The sequence below is a fragment of the Sturnus vulgaris genome, chromosome 6 (genome assembly GCF_052056855.1).
Source record: "Sturnus vulgaris isolate bStuVul1 chromosome 6, bStuVul1.hap1, whole genome shotgun sequence".
Classification (NCBI taxonomy): domain Eukaryota; kingdom Metazoa; phylum Chordata; class Aves; order Passeriformes; family Sturnidae; genus Sturnus; species Sturnus vulgaris.
In genome coordinates, this window is record NC_142248.1 from 2815868 (window position 1) to 2833941 (window position 18074).

The window sequence follows — 18074 nt, forward strand, 5'->3', positions numbered from 1 at the left end:
TCCACAGCAGCCAGCCCACCAAGCAGCCCAGGAGCCCCTCTGGAAACAGCAACTCCAAATCCCAGCTCTGCCCCTGCCCCCAGCAGCCCGCTCAGCACGCGGCTGCCATCCACGGCCACCACTTCCACAGGATCCTCCCCAGCAGCTCCCAGCACCAGCCCCAGGCCTACACCTACAACCCTGAGGCCCAGGCCATCTTCCCCAACGACCGGTGCTGCAAAGGAGTCTCCTGGAACGGAGTCCTCTGCACCCACCACAGCCAAAACCAGCACGCTGCCATCTCCTGCTTCTTCTCCCTCCTCAACTGTGTCCTCAACGTGGCTCAGCTCCTCACAGCCAGGTAAGGCTCCCTCATACCCATTTCTGTGCTTCTCTCTCTTCTGCCATTTCCCTTCTTAGTTTCCACTTGCAAAAACTCCTTCAACATATATTTGATATCTTGCTCCCCATTCCCCCTTTATTCTGCTTTGGAACTCTCATATGGCCTTTCTTTGTTAGTGCTGTGGGTCACTGGTCTTTGTTATGGAATCTGGTCTGGAAAACTCAGAGGGGACTGTTCTAAAGCTCTGCCTATTCCTATTAGGGACACCAGCATGTCCACATTGGTTCCTCTTCCAGGAATGCGTAGTTGGATCTTGCCTGTTGGAAGGCACTGTGTCCATTTCTCTCTTGTTCTGAAAGAATACAGACAGCAGCTTGTAGACAGGACCAACAGTCAAAGGTCCCTTTCGTTTCCACGATCAGTCAGAGCAGAACAGCTCTGATGGCTTTCTTTATATTTCCAGTCTAAGTCCTCTCACAATACATATTTATTTTTTTACTTGTCCTTATATTCAACTGACCTCTGCTTTCTTCCTGACAGCCTTCACCCATGAACAGTCAGCTGTGCCACACGTTGGGCCACATCTGACCACACACAAGACCAGCACAGCCACCTCCATCAGCAGCACCTCCAAGACCTCTGTCTCCACAGCAGCCAGCCCACCAAGCAGCCCAGGAGCCCCTCTGGAAACAGCAACTCCAAATCCCAGCTCTGCCCCTGCCCCCAGCAGCCCGCTCAGCACGCGGCTGCCATCCACGGCCACCACTTCCACAGGATCCTCCCCACCAGCTCCCAGCACCAGCCCCAGGCCTACACCTACAACCCTGAGGCCCAGGCCCTCTTCCCCAACAACCGGTGCTGCAAAGGAGTCTCCTGGAACGGAGTCCTCTGCACCCACCACAGCCAAAACCAGCACGCTGCCATCTCCTGCTTCTTCTCCCTCCTCAACCGTGTCCTCAACGTGGCTCAGCTCCTCACAGCCAGGTAAGGCTCCTTCCTACCCATTCCTGTGCTTCCCCTTCTCTCCCTTTTCCACTCATCCTTTTCTGCCACTGAGCTTGCTTGCACAGTTCTTTTAGTTCTTACTCTCCATTCCCCCTTCTTTCTGCTTTGGAGCTCTGATATGGCCTTACTTTGTTAGTGCTCTGGGGCACTGGTCTCTTCCATGGAGCCTCCCTGTCTGAAAGGAGACTGACCATATGCTCTGGCTTGTTACTGAATGGAGACATGCATTTCCAGACATGGTCCTCTTCCGAGATGATGTACTGGGATCTTGCCTGTTGGAACCTGCTCTATCCATTTCCTCCCTTTTTAGCGGAGAATCTAGAAAGTGACTGGTGGGGAAGACTCACAGTCCCAGTGCCCCTTTTTTGCCAGGAACACTCAGTGCTGGATAGGCATCCCGTTTTAAATTCTCTCCCCATTCTGATTCCTCTCACCACCTCCATTTCTTACTCTTCTTCCCTTCATACACAGTCACGGTGCAAGCTGGCTTGCACTGGGCAGTGAATTTGGTCAGTGATAAGAGAAGCTGCCTGGCCTAATAGACAGGCCCCCAGAGAACAGAGATAGGAGAGAATTGGAGATGGACAACAATGTGACCCAATGAGTTCCAGCCTAAGCTCCAGAGACTATTGGTCAGAGAATTGTGCAGACTGCACTTAGAACCAATCACAAATGCTTACTTGGGAACATTAAGAAAGATATTTAAGGAGAAGTCAGAAGAATAAAGGGGCTTTTGTCACATGGATCATAAAATGCTGTGTATTCTGTCTTAAGCACAGCACCAGTCGACACAACAATACACAACTGCCCTGTGCTTTCTTCCTGACAGCCGTCACCCATGAACAGTCAGCTGTGCCACACGTTGGGCCACATCTGACCACACACAAGACCAGCACAGCCACCTCCATCAGCAGCACCTCCAAGACCTCTGTCTCCACAGCAGCCAGCCCACCAAGCAGCCCAGGAGCCCCTCTGGAAACAGCAACTCCAAATCCCAGCTCTGCCCCTGCCCCCAGCAGCCCGCTCAGCACGCGGCTGCCATCCACGGCCACCACTTCCACAGGATCCTCCCCACCAGCTCCCAGCACCAGCCCCAGGCCTACACCTACAACCCTGAGGCCCAGGCCCTCTTCCCCAACAACCAGTGCTGCAAAGGAGTCTCCTGGAACGGAGTCCTCTGCACCCACCACAGCCAAAACCAGCACGCTGCCATCTCCTGCTTCTTCTCCCTCCTCAACTGTGTCCTCAACGTGGCTCAGCTCCTCACAGCCAGGTAAGGCTCCTTCCTACCCATTCCTGTGCTTCCCCTTCTCTCCCTTTTCCACTCATCCTTTTCTGCCACTGAGCTTGCTTGCACAGTTCTTTTACTTCTTACTCTCCGTTCCCCCTTCTTTCAGCTTTGCAACTCTGATATGGCCTTACTTTGTTAGTGCTCTGGGGCACTGGTCTCTTCCATGGAGCCTCCCTGTCTGAAAGGAGACTGACCATATGCTCTGGCTTGTTACTGAATGGAGACATGCATATCCAGACAGAGTCCTCTTCCGAGATGATGTACTGGGATCTTGCCTGTTGGAACCTGCTCTATCCTTTCCGCCCTTTTTAGGGCAGAATCCAGACAGTGGCTGTTGGGGAAGCCTCACAGTCCCAGTGGTCCTTTTTCCCAGGAACACTCAGTGCTGGATAGCCATCCCATTTTAAATTCTCTCCCCATTCTGATTCCTCTCACCACCTCCATTTCTTACTCTTCTTACCTTCATACACAGCCATATTGCAAGCTGGCTTGCACTGGGCAGTGAATTTGGCCTCTGATAAGAGAAGCTGCCTGGCCTAATAGGCAGGGCCCCAGAGAACAGAGATAGGACAGAACTGGAGATTAACAAGGATGTGACCCGATGAGTTCCAGCCTAAACTCCAGTGGCTGTTAAAGATCTGTGCAGACTGAACTTAGAACCAATCACATGCGCTTACCTGGGAACATTAAGAAAGAGATTCAGGAAGTCACAAGAATTAAAGGGGCTTTTGTCACATGGATCATAAAGTGCTGTGTTTTGTGCCTCAAGCACAGCACCAGTCGACACAACAATACACAACTGCCCTGTGCTTTTCTCCTGACAGCCTTCACCCATGAACAGTCAGCTGTGCCACACGTTGGGCCACATCTGACCACGTACAAGACCAGCACAGCCACCTCCATCAGCAGCACCTCCAAGACCTCTGTCTCCACAGCAGCCAGCCCACCAAGCAGCCCAGGAGCCCCTCTGGAAACAGCAACTCCAAATCCCAGCTCTGCCCCTGCCCCCAGCAGCCCGCTCAGCACGCGGCTGCCATCCACGGCCACCACTTCCACAGGATCCTCCCCACCAGCTCCCAGCACCAGCCCCAGGCCTACACCTACAACCCTGAGGCCCAGGCCATCTTCCCCAACGACCAGTGCTGCAAAGGAGTCTCCTGGAACGGAGTCCTCTGCACCCACCACAGCCAAAACCAGCACGCTGCCATCTCCTGCTTCTTCTCCCTCCTCAACTGTGTCCTCAACGTGGCTCAGCTCCTCACAGCCAGGTAAGGCTCCCTCATACCCATTCCTGTGCTTCCCTCTGTTCTGCCATTTCCCTTCTTAGTTTCCAGTTGCAAAGGCTCCATGAACATGTATTTGATATTTTGCTCCCCATTCCCCCTTCATTCTGCTTTGGAACTCTCATATGGCCTTACTTTGTTAGTGCTGTGGGTCACTGGTCTTTGTTATGGAACCTGGTCTGGAAAACTCAGAGGGGACTGTTCTAAAGCTCTGCCTATTCCTATTAGGGACACCAATATGTCCACGCTGGTTCCTCTTCCAGGAATGAGTAGTTGGATCTTGCCTGTTGGAAGGCACTGTGTCCATTTCTCTCTTGTTCTGAAAGAATACAGACAGCAGCTTGTAGACAGGACCAACAGTCAAAGGTCCCTTTCTTTTCCACGATCAGTCAGAGCAGAACAGCTCTGATGGCTTTATTTATATTTCCAGTCTAAGTCCTCTCACAATACATATTTATTTTTTTACTTGTCCTTATATTCAACTGACCTCTGCTTTCTTCCTGACAGCCGTCACCCATGAACAGTCAGCTGTGCCACACGTTGGGCCACATCTGACCACGCACAAGACCAGCACAGCCACCTCCATCAGCAGCACCTCCAAGACCTCTGTCTCCACAGCAGCCAGCCCACCAAGCAGCCCAGGAGCCCCTCTGGAAACAGCAACTCCAAATCCCAGCTCTGCCCCTGCCCCCAGCAGCCCGCTCAGCACGCGGCTGCCATCCACGGCCACCACTTCCACAGGATCCTCCCCACCAGCTCCCAGCACCAGCCCCAGGCCTACACCTACAACCCTGAGGCCCAGGCCCTCTTCCCCAACGACCGGTGCTGCAAAGGAGTCTCCTGGAACGGAGTCCTCTGCACCCACCACAGCCAAAACCAGCACGCTGCCATCTCCTGCTTCTTCTCCCTCCTCAACCGTGTCCTCAATGTGGCTCAGCTCCTCACAGCCAGGTAAGGCTCCTTCCTACCCATTCCTGTGCTTCCCCTTCTCTCCCTTTTCCACTCATCCTTTTCTGCCACTGAGGTTGCTTATACAGTTCTTTTACTTCTTACTCTCCATTCCCCCTTCTTTCAGCTTTGCAACTCTCATATGGCCTTACTTTGTTAGTGCTCTGGGGCACTGGTCTCTTCCATGGAGCCTCCCTGTCTGAAAGGAGACTGACCATATGCTCTGGCTTGTTACTGAATGGAGACATGCATATCCAGACAGAGTCCTCTTCCGAGATGATGTACTGGGATCTTGCCTGTTGGAACCTGCTCTATCCTTTCCTCCCTTTTTAGGGCAGAATCCAGACAGTGGCTGTTGGGGAAGCCTCACAGTCCCAGTGCCCCTTTTTTCCCAGGAACACTCAGTGCTGGATAGCCATCCCATTTTAAATTCTCTCCCCATTCTGATTCCTCTCACCTCCTCCATTTCTTACTCTTCTTCCCTTCATACACAGTCACGGTGCAAGCTGGCTTGCACTGGGCAGTGAATTTGGCCACTGATAAGAGAAGCTGCCTGGCCTAATAGGCAGGGCCCCAGAGAACAGAGATAGGAGAGAATTGGAGATGGACAACAATGTGACCCAATGAGTTCCAGCCTAAGCTCCAGAGACTATTGGTCAGAGAACTGTGCAGACTGCACTTAGAACCAATCACAAATGCTTACTTGGGAACATTAAGAAAGATATTTAAGGAGAAGTCAGAAGAATAAAGGGGCTTTTGTCACATGGATCATAAAATGCTGTGTTTTCTGTCTTAAGCAGAGAACCTGTCACCAAACAATACACAACTGACCTCTGCTTTCTTCCTGACAGCCTTCACCCATGAACAGTCAGCTGTGCCACACGTTGGGCCACATCTGACCACGCACAAGACCAGCACAGCCACCTCCATCAGCAGCACCTCCAAGACCTCTGTCTCCACAGCAGCCAGCCCACCAAGCAGCCCAGGAGCCCCTCTGGAAACAGCAACTCCAAATCCCAGCTCTGCCCCTGCCCCCAGCAGCCCGCTCAGCACGCGGCTGCCATCCACGGCCACCACTTCCACAGGATCCTCCCCACCAGCTCCCAGCACCAGCCCCAGGCCTACACCTACAACCCTGAGGCCCAGGCCCTCTTCCCCAACAACCAGTGCTGCAAAGGAGTCTCCTGGAACGGAGTCCTCTGCACCCACCACAGCCAAAACCAGCACGCTGCCATCTCCTGCTTCTTCTCCCTCCTCAACTGTGTCCTCAACGTGGCTCAGCTCCTCACAGCCAGGTAAGGCTCCTTCCTACCCATATTCACGTTATATCTTGCTCTTCCTTTCCCCTTCTTCATTTCTAGCAGAGCAGATTGCTTTTATAGTTCTTTTGATTTTTGTTCTCTCCTCCCAGTTACATCTGCATCTGCACTGTTCTATGGCCATCCTTCAATAGGGCCCTCGGTAAAAGTCACTCTGCTAATCCTGTCATTCCAGTCTTGGAGGGGCAGTCCTTACACACTTTGTGTTCCTTGAAAGGACATGAACATTCAGAAAGGGCCATGTTCAGAAAGAGGAAGAGAGATTTTGCCCCTAGGAAGGCAACTTACTCATTTCTTCCCACTTAAGGGACAAATGAGCAGCAGCTCATGGAGAGGACACAATCCTAGTACTCCCTCCAACTTGGGAATACTCACTGCAGTAAAAGAATTCTGGTTCTCCTTAAGCTCACAGCTTGGAGCTTCAACCAACCTTCTTTGCTTTCCCCTTCTGCCCTCATCCACCGCTGACCTCTGCTTCCCTCCTGACAGCCTTCACCCATGAACAGTCAGCTGTGCCACACGTTGGGCCACATCTGACCACACACAAGACCAGCACAGCCACCTCCATCAGCAGCACCTCCAAGACCTCTGTCTCCACAGCAGCCAGCCCACCAAGCAGCCCAGGAGCCCCTCTGGAAACAGCAACTCCAAATCCCAGCTCTGCCCCTGCCCCCAGCAGCCCGCTCAGCACGCGGCTGCCATCCACGGCCACCACTTCCACAGGATCCTCCCCACCAGCTCCCAGCACCAGCCCCAGGCCTACACCTACAACCCTGAGGCCCAGGCCCTCTTCCCTAACAACCAGTGCTGCAAAGGAGTCTCCTGGAACGGAGTCCTCTGCACCCACCACAGCCAAAACCAGCACGCTGCCATCTCCTGCTTCTTCTCCCTCCTCAACCGTGTCCTCAATGTGGCTCAGCTCCTCACAGCCAGGTAAGGCTCCTTCCTACCCATTCCTGTGCTTCCCCTTCTCTCCCTTTTCCACTCATCCTTTTCTGCCACTGAGGTTGCTTATACAGTTCTTTTACTTCTTACTCTCCATTCCCCCTTCTTTCAGCTTTGCAACTCTCATATGGCCTTACTTTGTTAGTGCTCTGGGGCACTGGTCTCTTCCATGGAGCCTCCCTGTCTGAAAGGAGACTGACCATATGCTCTGGCTTGTTACTGAATGGAGACATGCATATCCAGACAGAGTCCTCTTCCGAGATGATGTACTGGGATCTTGCCTGTTGGAACCTGCTCTATCCTTTCCTCCCTTTTTAGGGCAGAATCCAGACAGTGGCTGTTGGGGAAGCCTCACAGTCCCAGTGCCCCTTTTTTGCCAGGAACACTCAGTGCTGGATAGCCATCCCATTTTAAATTCTCTCCCCATTCTGATTCCTCTCACCTCCTCCATTTCTTACTCTTCTTCCCTTCATACACAGTCACGGTGCAAGCTGGCTTGCACTGGGCAGTGAATTTGGCCACTGATAAGAGAAGCTGCCTGGCCTAATAGGCAGGGCCCCAGAGAACAGAGATAGGAGAGAATTGGAGATGGACAACAATGTGACCCAATGAGTTCCAGCCTAAGCTCCAGAGACTATTGGTCAGAGAACTGTGCAGACTGCACTTAGAACCAATCACAAATGCTTACTTGGGAACATTAAGAAAGATATTTAAGGAGAAGTCAGAAGAATAAAGGGGCTTTTGTCACATGGATCATAAAATGCTGTGTTTTCTGTCTTAAGCAGAGAACCTGTCACCAAACAATACACAACTGACCTCTGCTTTCTTCCTGACAGCCTTCACCCATGAACAGTCAGCTGTGCCACACGTTGGGCCACATCTGACCACGCACAAGACCAGCACAGCCACCTCCATCAGCAGCACCTCCAAGACCTCTGTCTCCACAGCAGCCAGCCCACCAAGCAGCCCAGGAGCCCCTCTGGAAACAGCAACTCCAAATCCCAGCTCTGCCCCTGCCCCCAGCAGCCCGCTCAGCACGCGGCTGCCATCCACGGCCACCACTTCCACAGGATCCTCCCCACCAGCTCCCAGCACCAGCCCCAGGCCTACACCTACAACCCTGAGGCCCAGGCCCTCTTCCCTAACAACCAGTGCTGCAAAGGAGTCTCCTGGAACGGAGTCCTCTGCACCCACCACAGCCAAAACCAGCACGCTGCCATCTCCTGCTTCTTCTCCCTCCTCAACCGTGTCCTCAACGTGGCTCAGCTCCTCACAGCCAGGTAAGGCTCCTTCCTACCCATTCCTGTGCTTCCCCTTCTCTCCCTTTTCCACTCATCCTTTTCTGCCACTGAGCTTGCTTGCACACTTCTTTTAGTTCTTACTCTCCATTCCCCCTTCATTCTGCTTTGGAACTCTCATATGGCCTTACTTTGTTAGTGCCGTGGGTCCCTGGTCTTTGTTATGGAACCTGGCCTGGAAAACTCAGAGGGGACTGTTCTAAAGCTCTGCCTATTCTTTTTAGGGACACCAGCATGTCCACATTGGTTCCTCTTCCAGGAATGCGTAGTTGGATCTTGCCTGTTGGAAGGCACTGTGTCCATTTCTCTCTTTTTCTGAAAGAATACAGACAGCAGCTTGTAGACAGGACCAACAGGCACCATTCCCTTCCTTTTCCACGATCAGTCAGAGCAGAACAGCTGTGGTGGATTTATTTATATTTCCAGTCTAAGTCCTCTCACAATACATATTTATTTTTTTACTTGTCCTTATATTCAACTGACCTCTGCTTTCTTCCTGACAGCCGTCACCCATGAACAGTCAGCTGTGCCACACGTTGGGCCACATCTGACCACACACAAGACCAGCACAGCCACCTCCATCAGCAGCACCTCCAAGACCTCTGTCTCCACAGCAGCCAGCCCACCAAGCAGCCCAGGAGCCCCTCTGGAAACAGCAACTCCAAATCCCAGCTCTGCCCCTGCCCCCAGCAGCCCGCTCAGCACGCGGCTGCCATCCACGGCCACCACTTCCACAGGATCCTCCCCAGCAGCTCCCAGCACCAGCCCCAGGCCTACACCTACAACCCTGAGGCCCAGGCCATCTTCCCCAACGACCGGTGCTGCAAAGGAGTCTCCTGGAACGGAGTCCTCTGCACCCACCACAGCCAAAACCAGCACGCTGCCATCTCCTGCTTCTTCTCCCTCCTCAACTGTGTCCTCAACGTGGCTCAGCTCCTCACAGCCAGGTAAGGCTCCCTCATACCCATTTCTGTGCTTCTCTCTCTTCTGCCATTTCCCTTCTTAGTTTCCACTTGCAAAAACTCCTTCAACATATATTTGATATCTTGCTCCCCATTCCCCCTTTATTCTGCTTTGGAACTCTCATATGGCCTTTCTTTGTTAGTGCTGTGGGTCACTGGTCTTTGTTATGGAATCTGGTCTGGAAAACTCAGAGGGGACTGTTCTAAAGCTCTGCCTATTCCTATTAGGGACACCAGCATGTCCACATTGGTTCCTCTTCCAGGAATGCGTAGTTGGATCTTGCCTGTTGGAAGGCACTGTGTCCATTTCTCTCTTGTTCTGAAAGAATACAGACAGCAGCTTGTAGACAGGACCAACAGTCAAAGGTCCCTTTCGTTTCCACGATCAGTCAGAGCAGAACAGCTCTGATGGCTTTCTTTATATTTCCAGTCTAAGTCCTCTCACAATACATATTTATTTTTTTACTTGTCCTTATATTCAACTGACCTCTGCTTTCTTCCTGACAGCCTTCACCCATGAACAGTCAGCTGTGCCACACGTTGGGCCACATCTGACCACACACAAGACCAGCACAGCCACCTCCATCAGCAGCACCTCCAAGACCTCTGTCTCCACAGCAGCCAGCCCACCAAGCAGCCCAGGAGCCCCTCTGGAAACAGCAACTCCAAATCCCAGCTCTGCCCCTGCCCCCAGCAGCCCGCTCAGCACGCGGCTGCCATCCACGGCCACCACTTCCACAGGATCCTCCCCACCAGCTCCCAGCACCAGCCCCAGGCCTACACCTACAACCCTGAGGCCCAGGCCCTCTTCCCCAACAACCAGTGCTGCAAAGGAGTCTCCTGGAACGGAGTCCTCTGCACCCACCACAGCCAAAACCAGCACGCTGCCATCTCCTGCTTCTTCTCCCTCCTCAACCGTGTCCTCAACGTGGCTCAGCTCCTCACAGCCAGGTAAGGCTCCTTCCTACCCATTCCTGTGCTTCCCCTTCTCTCCCTTTTCCACTCATCCTTTTCTGCCACTGAGCTTGCTTGCACAGTTCTTTTAGTTCTTACTCTCCATTCCCCCTTCTTTCTGCTTTGGAGCTCTGATATGGCCTTACTTTGTTAGTGCTCTGGGGCACTGGTCTCTTCCATGGAGCCTCCCTGTCTGAAAGGAGACTGACCATATGCTCTGGCTTGTTACTGAATGGAGACATGCATTTCCAGACATGGTCCTCTTCCGAGATGATGTACTGGGATCTTGCCTGTTGGAACCTGCTCTATCCATTTCCTCCCTTTTTAGCGGAGAATCTAGAAAGTGACTGGTGGGGAAGACTCACAGTCCCAGTGCCCCTTTTTTGCCAGGAACACTCAGTGCTGGATAGGCATCCCGTTTTAAATTCTCTCCCCATTCTGATTCCTCTCACCACCTCCATTTCTTACTCTTCTTCCCTTCATACACAGTCACGGTGCAAGCTGGCTTGCACTGGGCAGTGAATTTGGTCAGTGATAAGAGAAGCTGCCTGGCCTAATAGACAGGCCCCCAGAGAACAGAGATAGGAGAGAATTGGAGATGGACAACAATGTGACCCAATGAGTTCCAGCCTAAGCTCCAGAGACTATTGGTCAGAGAATTGTGCAGACTGCACTTAGAACCAATCACAAATGCTTACTTGGGAACATTAAGAAAGATATTTAAGGAGAAGTCAGAAGAATAAAGGGGCTTTTGTCACATGGATCATAAAATGCTGTGTATTCTGTCTTAAGCACAGCACCAGTCGACACAACAATACACAACTGCCCTGTGCTTTCTTCCTGACAGCCGTCACCCATGAACAGTCAGCTGTGCCACACGTTGGGCCACATCTGACCACACACAAGACCAGCACAGCCACCTCCATCAGCAGCACCTCCAAGACCTCTGTCTCCACAGCAGCCAGCCCACCAAGCAGCCCAGGAGCCCCTCTGGAAACAGCAACTCCAAATCCCAGCTCTGCCCCTGCCCCCAGCAGCCCGCTCAGCACGCGGCTGCCATCCACGGCCACCACTTCCACAGGATCCTCCCCACCAGCTCCCAGCACCAGCCCCAGGCCTACACCTACAACCCTGAGGCCCAGGCCCTCTTCCCCAACAACCAGTGCTGCAAAGGAGTCTCCTGGAACGGAGTCCTCTGCACCCACCACAGCCAAAACCAGCACGCTGCCATCTCCTGCTTCTTCTCCCTCCTCAACTGTGTCCTCAACGTGGCTCAGCTCCTCACAGCCAGGTAAGGCTCCTTCCTACCCATTCCTGTGCTTCCCCTTCTCTCCCTTTTCCACTCATCCTTTTCTGCCACTGAGCTTGCTTGCACAGTTCTTTTACTTCTTACTCTCCGTTCCCCCTTCTTTCAGCTTTGCAACTCTGATATGGCCTTACTTTGTTAGTGCTCTGGGGCACTGGTCTCTTCCATGGAGCCTCCCTGTCTGAAAGGAGACTGACCATATGCTCTGGCTTGTTACTGAATGGAGACATGCATATCCAGACAGAGTCCTCTTCCGAGATGATGTACTGGGATCTTGCCTGTTGGAACCTGCTCTATCCTTTCCGCCCTTTTTAGGGCAGAATCCAGACAGTGGCTGTTGGGGAAGCCTCACAGTCCCAGTGGTCCTTTTTCCCAGGAACACTCAGTGCTGGATAGCCATCCCATTTTAAATTCTCTCCCCATTCTGATTCCTCTCACCACCTCCATTTCTTACTCTTCTTACCTTCATACACAGCCATATTGCAAGCTGGCTTGCACTGGGCAGTGAATTTGGCCTCTGATAAGAGAAGCTGCCTGGCCTAATAGGCAGGGCCCCAGAGAACAGAGATAGGACAGAACTGGAGATTAACAAGGATGTGACCCGATGAGTTCCAGCCTAAACTCCAGTGGCTGTTAAAGATCTGTGCAGACTGAACTTAGAACCAATCACATGCGCTTACCTGGGAACATTAAGAAAGAGATTCAGGAAGTCACAAGAATTAAAGGGGCTTTTGTCACATGGATCATAAAGTGCTGTGTTTTGTGCCTCAAGCACAGCACCAGTCGACACAACAATACACAACTGCCCTGTGCTTTTCTCCTGACAGCCTTCACCCATGAACAGTCAGCTGTGCCACACGTTGGGCCACATCTGACCACGTACAAGACCAGCACAGCCACCTCCATCAGCAGCACCTCCAAGACCTCTGTCTCCACAGCAGCCAGCCCACCAAGCAGCCCAGGAGCCCCTCTGGAAACAGCAACTCCAAATCCCAGCTCTGCCCCTGCCCCCAGCAGCCCGCTCAGCACGCGGCTGCCATCCACGGCCACCACTTCCACAGGATCCTCCCCACCAGCTCCCAGCACCAGCCCCAGGCCTACACCTACAACCCTGAGGCCCAGGCCCTCTTCCCCAACAACCAGTGCTGCAAAGGAGTCTCCTGGAACGGAGTCCTCTGCACCCACCACAGCCAAAACCAGCACGCTGCCATCTCCTGCTTCTTCTCCCTCCTCAACTGTGTCCTCAACGTGGCTCAGCTCTTCACAGCCAGGTAAGGCTCCTTCCCAGCTATCCTTCTCCTGCTTTCTCTTTCCCACTCTACTTTTTTCTGTCATTCCACTTATCCTCCCTCCGTTCATTTTTCCTTTCAAAAACCACATCCCAATTCTGTATTTGTGTGTCCTCTTTGCCTCTTATGAGCTTCATTCCCCAGTGTATTCCTGGGCCTGTGCATTGGGTCTGCTTGGGATCGAATTAATTATTGCTCCCTGCAGGTTTCCTGGTGCTGTTTTAGATGTGAGTCCCAGCCAGTGTTGATGGCAATGAAGTGCTTTGGTGATGGCTCAGCCCCTGGGCCTCCTCTGTTTGTCCCTCTGCCAGCAAGAGAGTGGGCATGGGGTGGTCACATATCCATCAGGGACCAAGCTAGCATAGCTAGCCCAAAGCCAGTGGCCACAGAGCACACCACAGAACATCATGCTGAGCTCTACAGTGGGACAGTAGGGCAGTTACTCTCAAGTTGCCATTGTTTGGAAAGTGGCTGGATATTGGCAACTGGTGTGATGTGGTGAGTGACTGCCTTTGCATCTCATAGGTGGGTCTTCATTTGGTTTTTAGTTTCTTCACTTCTGTAAACTCTCTCTCTCTTGACTGGCGTGGTTGTTCCTGCATTGGCTTTTCTGATTCTGTTGCTATGTCTGAATAAGGGGTGTGAAGAATTGGCCAGGTGAGCATCCTCAGTTTTACCTGTACCTTCCTCCTGGCAGTGTTCACCCATGAACAGTCAGCTGTGTCGCACATTGTGCCACCTGTGACCACGCACAAGACCACAGCCACTACCTCCATCAGCAGCACCTCCAAGACCTCTGTCTCCACAGAAGTGCCTCTGGAAACCTCTCCAAATCCCAGCTCTCCACCTGTTCCCAGCAGCCCACTCAGCACCCGGCTGCCATCCACTGCCACGTCTCCATTCTCTTCTGCTTTGGTCCCAACCGTCAGCACAATGTCTGTGCCTACACCCCTGACTACTTCCACATTTAAGTCTGCTGAGAGCACCACACATTCTTACTTCCAGAACACCACATCAACTCCACATGGCGAAACATCTTCATTAGCTGTCCCTACCAGTATCTCTGCCCAGTCCAGGCCAGCACTGATCCCAACTGTTCTATCTACAGCCATTACCTTTGCTCCCCATGTTATCACTATGGCTTCTACAGAGTCGGTTGAAAGGAGTTCCCTGCGAACAACAACACTGACCACTGCCCGCACAACATCCTCTCCTCCTCTCACCTCTGGACTGTCAACATCCCTGTCCTCTGCTGTGCCATCAACAGTGCCACATGGTAATGTATCTCCATATCATTTCCTTTGGCATGGATTTGCTTTTAATGCCTTTTTTTTTTTTTAATGAGTGTATGAATTTTTTTTACATATCATTTGGCTCTGATCCTGTTTGTACCCACTGGCTCCATCTTTTCTTTTTGCCTTTCTGCAGTTATTTTTTATAAAGCTATTGCCTGATGTCTTAGATTTCATACGGATTCCCTGCTGTTCAGTATTTTAAGCATTAAGTGTGAGTTAAAGAGTCTGAGGGGATGCACTTCAGGAGAGCCACAGAACCTTTATTCTGTCATCTTAAAAAGCAGTGTAAGAAATGTCTTATTGGAACAGGCTCTCCCCTCATTACCCTGCAGCCTTCCTGTTAGCTCTCATATGCTCTTCACACTTGGGCATAGAGATACAGCATCTTAGTCTACTGCCCACTGAGTAGTTGACTTATTTTCCAATAAGAAAATCCCCAAATCACACTACAGCATTAACTGAGCCTCCCCAGCAATACTGTTCAATAATTGAGAGCCTTTCTCTCAGCAGGAAACCTGAATGTGCTTAAAAGACCATTGTGCAGGATCAGGTGTGAGCAGTGCATGAATTGCCTTCATAGTTTTCAATATCTTTGTTCTCCTTAATATAAACTTCAAACACTGTCTTTGAACTCCTTGGAAAACCTGTGTTTTCAGTCAGCTTTCTGCTTCATAAAGCACTTAGTGTGGTGCTTCAAGCCAGGAGAAATATTACACTGACACATAGAATTATTACCTAACATGTAGCATTAAACATTCTCCGTAGTAAGGCAAGTTGTAAACTTCTGGCTACCCATAAATATATCCCTAAAATGAGTAAATTAGGCAATTTTCAAGTAAGTAAAGTCTGTGAACCAGAAATAATTCTACCAGAATGACCCAACTGGTTGTTCTCTTTGCATCTTTGTCTTCTCAGCAGGGAATTAGTTTTTCCATGCTGGACTGAATGTGTACTATATTCTTAACAGGATTTTTTTTGCTCATTTCTAATTCCAACAACTCCTGTTTTCTTAAAAAATATTTCCTTTTAAAATTACTTTACTTTGTTGTCCTCCAGGGTAAGCCTCTCCTGCAACTTTAGTGCCCAGTTTAAAACCTTTGCTTGCTGTGTAACTCACTTGTGATTTGTTAATTATCTCATGCAGTAAGAATGGTTTTCCATGAAACCAAGTGTGGAGGCTTTTGACATCTAACAAAGGTCACTCAAGAAGACCAAGATGAATTATAGCAGAATTTTTTTTTACACTTGACAGAACCTTGTAGAGCAGTTGAATATGAAGAAGAAATAACTTACAAAGGATGTTCCACAAATGTCACTTTGAGCCGATGTGAAGGATCATGTCCATCTTCAACAAAGTAAGGAGAACTGAGGCTGTACAGTACTAAAGTTCTTTTCCTTATTTAGTCATCTGTGAGTCGGGAAATTTATGAATTACTGTGCCTTTATAATTCGGGGAGGAAAATGTGGTTAGAATCCACCCAGTAATATACAATGTTGCTGTATAAACCAGTTAATGGCAACAATAAGGTAATTTATGACACAGGGATTTACATCTAATCAAGGAAGGTCATCTCGCTTCCTTAAGTTTTTGTTGTTTTGTTTTTGAAAAAAGCCATACATCAGTGCTGCAGGTTTGGAGGGCTTTTTTGTTGTTTTGATAGTTGGGGTTTTGGTTTTGTTTGTTTGCTTGTTAAAGATTGAAAAAGTAGTTTAGACTACAAATACCTATTTCAAATAGCTGAGGCAGTAAAATAAGAAATTTCATCTAAGGTAACCAATGTCACTGCAATTGTCTTGTAACATGCCCGCAATAGTGTAATTCAGGTGTATTTTATAATTGCAAAGGTACTATCTGAGCCTCTGCAGTTCTGCTGCCCATTAAGAGAATTTGACAGGAAATCACAGCTTCAATACAAATAAACAGTGCAGCAGTATTAGAGTTCAGTTATTGAGGAAAAAAGTTACATTCCCAACAATCCAAGCCAATACAATGTTAAAGAATGGAAAGCAATCAGTGAAGGGCTTTGCTTTTGCAGAAACTAATTTAAATTAATCCTGATGTTAAAAATTGTCCCCTTCAAAGCACATTCAAGTGTCCCCCAGCATTTTGAAAACTGAGTGACTGACCTTTTATCCCGAAAGTTGACAAAGGGCTGTGAAACCTGGAGGGAGACTTTTAGACTTAAGGTTTGTCTCAATTGCTAAGAAAGCTGTGGTTACACCCAGTTTTAGCTGAAACTAAGAAAACTCTTCTCCATTTCAAAAAAGCTTTTTCCAAAAAATATTGTTTTCCTTAACTCTCTTTTTCCCATACCTGAGTTCTGGCCTGTTATTGATAGAGTTTCCCCACTGACAAAGAGAAAAGCAGAACCAAGTCCAGCAGGAGGCTGAACACAGTCAGGAATCAACAGCCTAAGAACTGCAATACTGTAAGGCCAGACTCAAATCCTTACCCTCTCACTTCACCTACCTGTGCTCTGTTACTGTGAACTCAGCAATTCTATGCAAGTCTTCTACCTTATTAGCTGACCTCACCCCCAGAACTGGCATCATCCAGCCACCACCTCAGATTGCAGCACCAACTGTTCAGAGGGAGAAAGGGGTTTTCCTCCCTCTGTGAACTGCAAATGGAACACACATAATTCAGCATCTGCAAAAGAGAGATTTTGTGAACTCTAAATGGTCCAGTGCATAGCTTTAACAAATTTAATCCCTAGTTACTTTAGAAATATTCAGAAGGCCAAAAAGAGACCAGGAGAGTCAAATTCTGTTAGTTTTCCAGTGAAGTCTGAGGCCTAAGAGATGATGAGATCATAGAATCACACACTATCCCAAGCTGGAAAGGACCCACAAGAATCATCTAATCCATCTTGTTTTAAAATGGAAGGCAGCAGCTCAGCACACCAGAATTTCTGCATCATGAGAATTTAAAATGGAATAACTTCCCAATTGTTTGTAGTCCTGCAGTTTACAGAACCATTCAGCTGAGGGCTGTGCTCTTTCCTCTAAAACTCCCACCATAGGAAAGAAAGAGGTTCATGGACTTGAAAGGCTGTGAGCCTAAAATGCTGGAAACAATTGCCAACTGACTCTCCTTCCCTTCCACACAGGCTGGATGTTGAGAAGATGACAGTCAGCACAGCATGTGGCTGCTGTAGGCCACTGGAACTTCTTAAGAAGCAATTCCAACTACCATGCCAAGACCCAGACAACCCTGGAAAGAAGCTCATCACAGAAATAATTGTATTTAGTGGCTGTGTGTGTAACTTTGACAGTTGCACACAATAGCCAGACCTGATGGCTGCAGATAACATTTTTTGTAATTAAACCTTGATCACAAGTTAATCCTTCCACAGCTCATTGCTGGGTTCTCTTGTACTGATTACACAGGACAGCCTTGCTGTCAGCCTGCCTGGACTACCAATGGAGCTACCAGATAAATTATTCCTGATCAGGAGGGGGGTGGGGTGCAGAAGAGGAAAGAAAAACCAGGCACAGAAATAAAAAACAGGTTTAGGGTGGGGATCAGGAGGGAAGAAACTGTTTGGCTTTGCTCAGGGTGATTTATTTAACCAGAGGCAACAACCTGGCCCATGCACTGGGCAGTAACAAAACTTCAATGTTCAAATAAAGTAGAAGGAACTGAATTTGCTACCTTCTTTCTCCTTATTTGACCATTTTAAGTGAAATAGAGTCCATCAGGTTCACTACAGTGGGGAAGAGCCCACTATTTCAGTGGGAGAAGGGAAGTGACCCCTCTCTTACCTTTGATGGTGGACACAGCACATGTGCTCATCATCCACAGGGCTGGAAAGCAAGGTGCTACATGACCCAAAAGTGAATGGTGAGGTTTCCAC

At 49.9% G+C, this 18074-nt stretch overlaps 1 protein-coding gene across 1 annotated transcript; it reads left to right on the forward strand.

Annotated features, from left to right (window-relative positions):
• The first annotated feature begins 13175 nt into the window (after positions 1-13175).
• Positions 13176-17682, forward strand: LOC148223280 (uncharacterized). Its single transcript, XM_088166585.1, has 4 exons — positions 13176-13352; positions 13580-14198; positions 15470-15572; positions 17328-17682. Exons 1-4 carry the CDS (start codon positions 13176-13178, stop codon positions 17503-17505), a joined length of 1077 nt encoding a protein of 358 aa, XP_088022711.1. The 3' UTR covers positions 17506-17682.
• Positions 17683-18074: the final 392 nt, after the last annotated feature.

Bases quoted from the DNA above. Each gene is read 5' to 3' on its own strand.
- LOC148223280 (XM_088166585.1), top strand. From the start codon at position 13,176: ATGAAGTGCTTTGGTGATGGCTCAGCCCCTGGGCCTCCTCTGTTTGTC. The intron at 14,199-15,469 runs GTAATGTATCTC...TACACTTGACAG, and splicing joins GCCATCAACAGTGCCACATG to AACCTTGTAGAGCAGTTGAA. The intron at 15,573-17,327 runs GTAAGGAGAACT...CCTTCCACACAG, and splicing joins TCATGTCCATCTTCAACAAA to GCTGGATGTTGAGAAGATGA.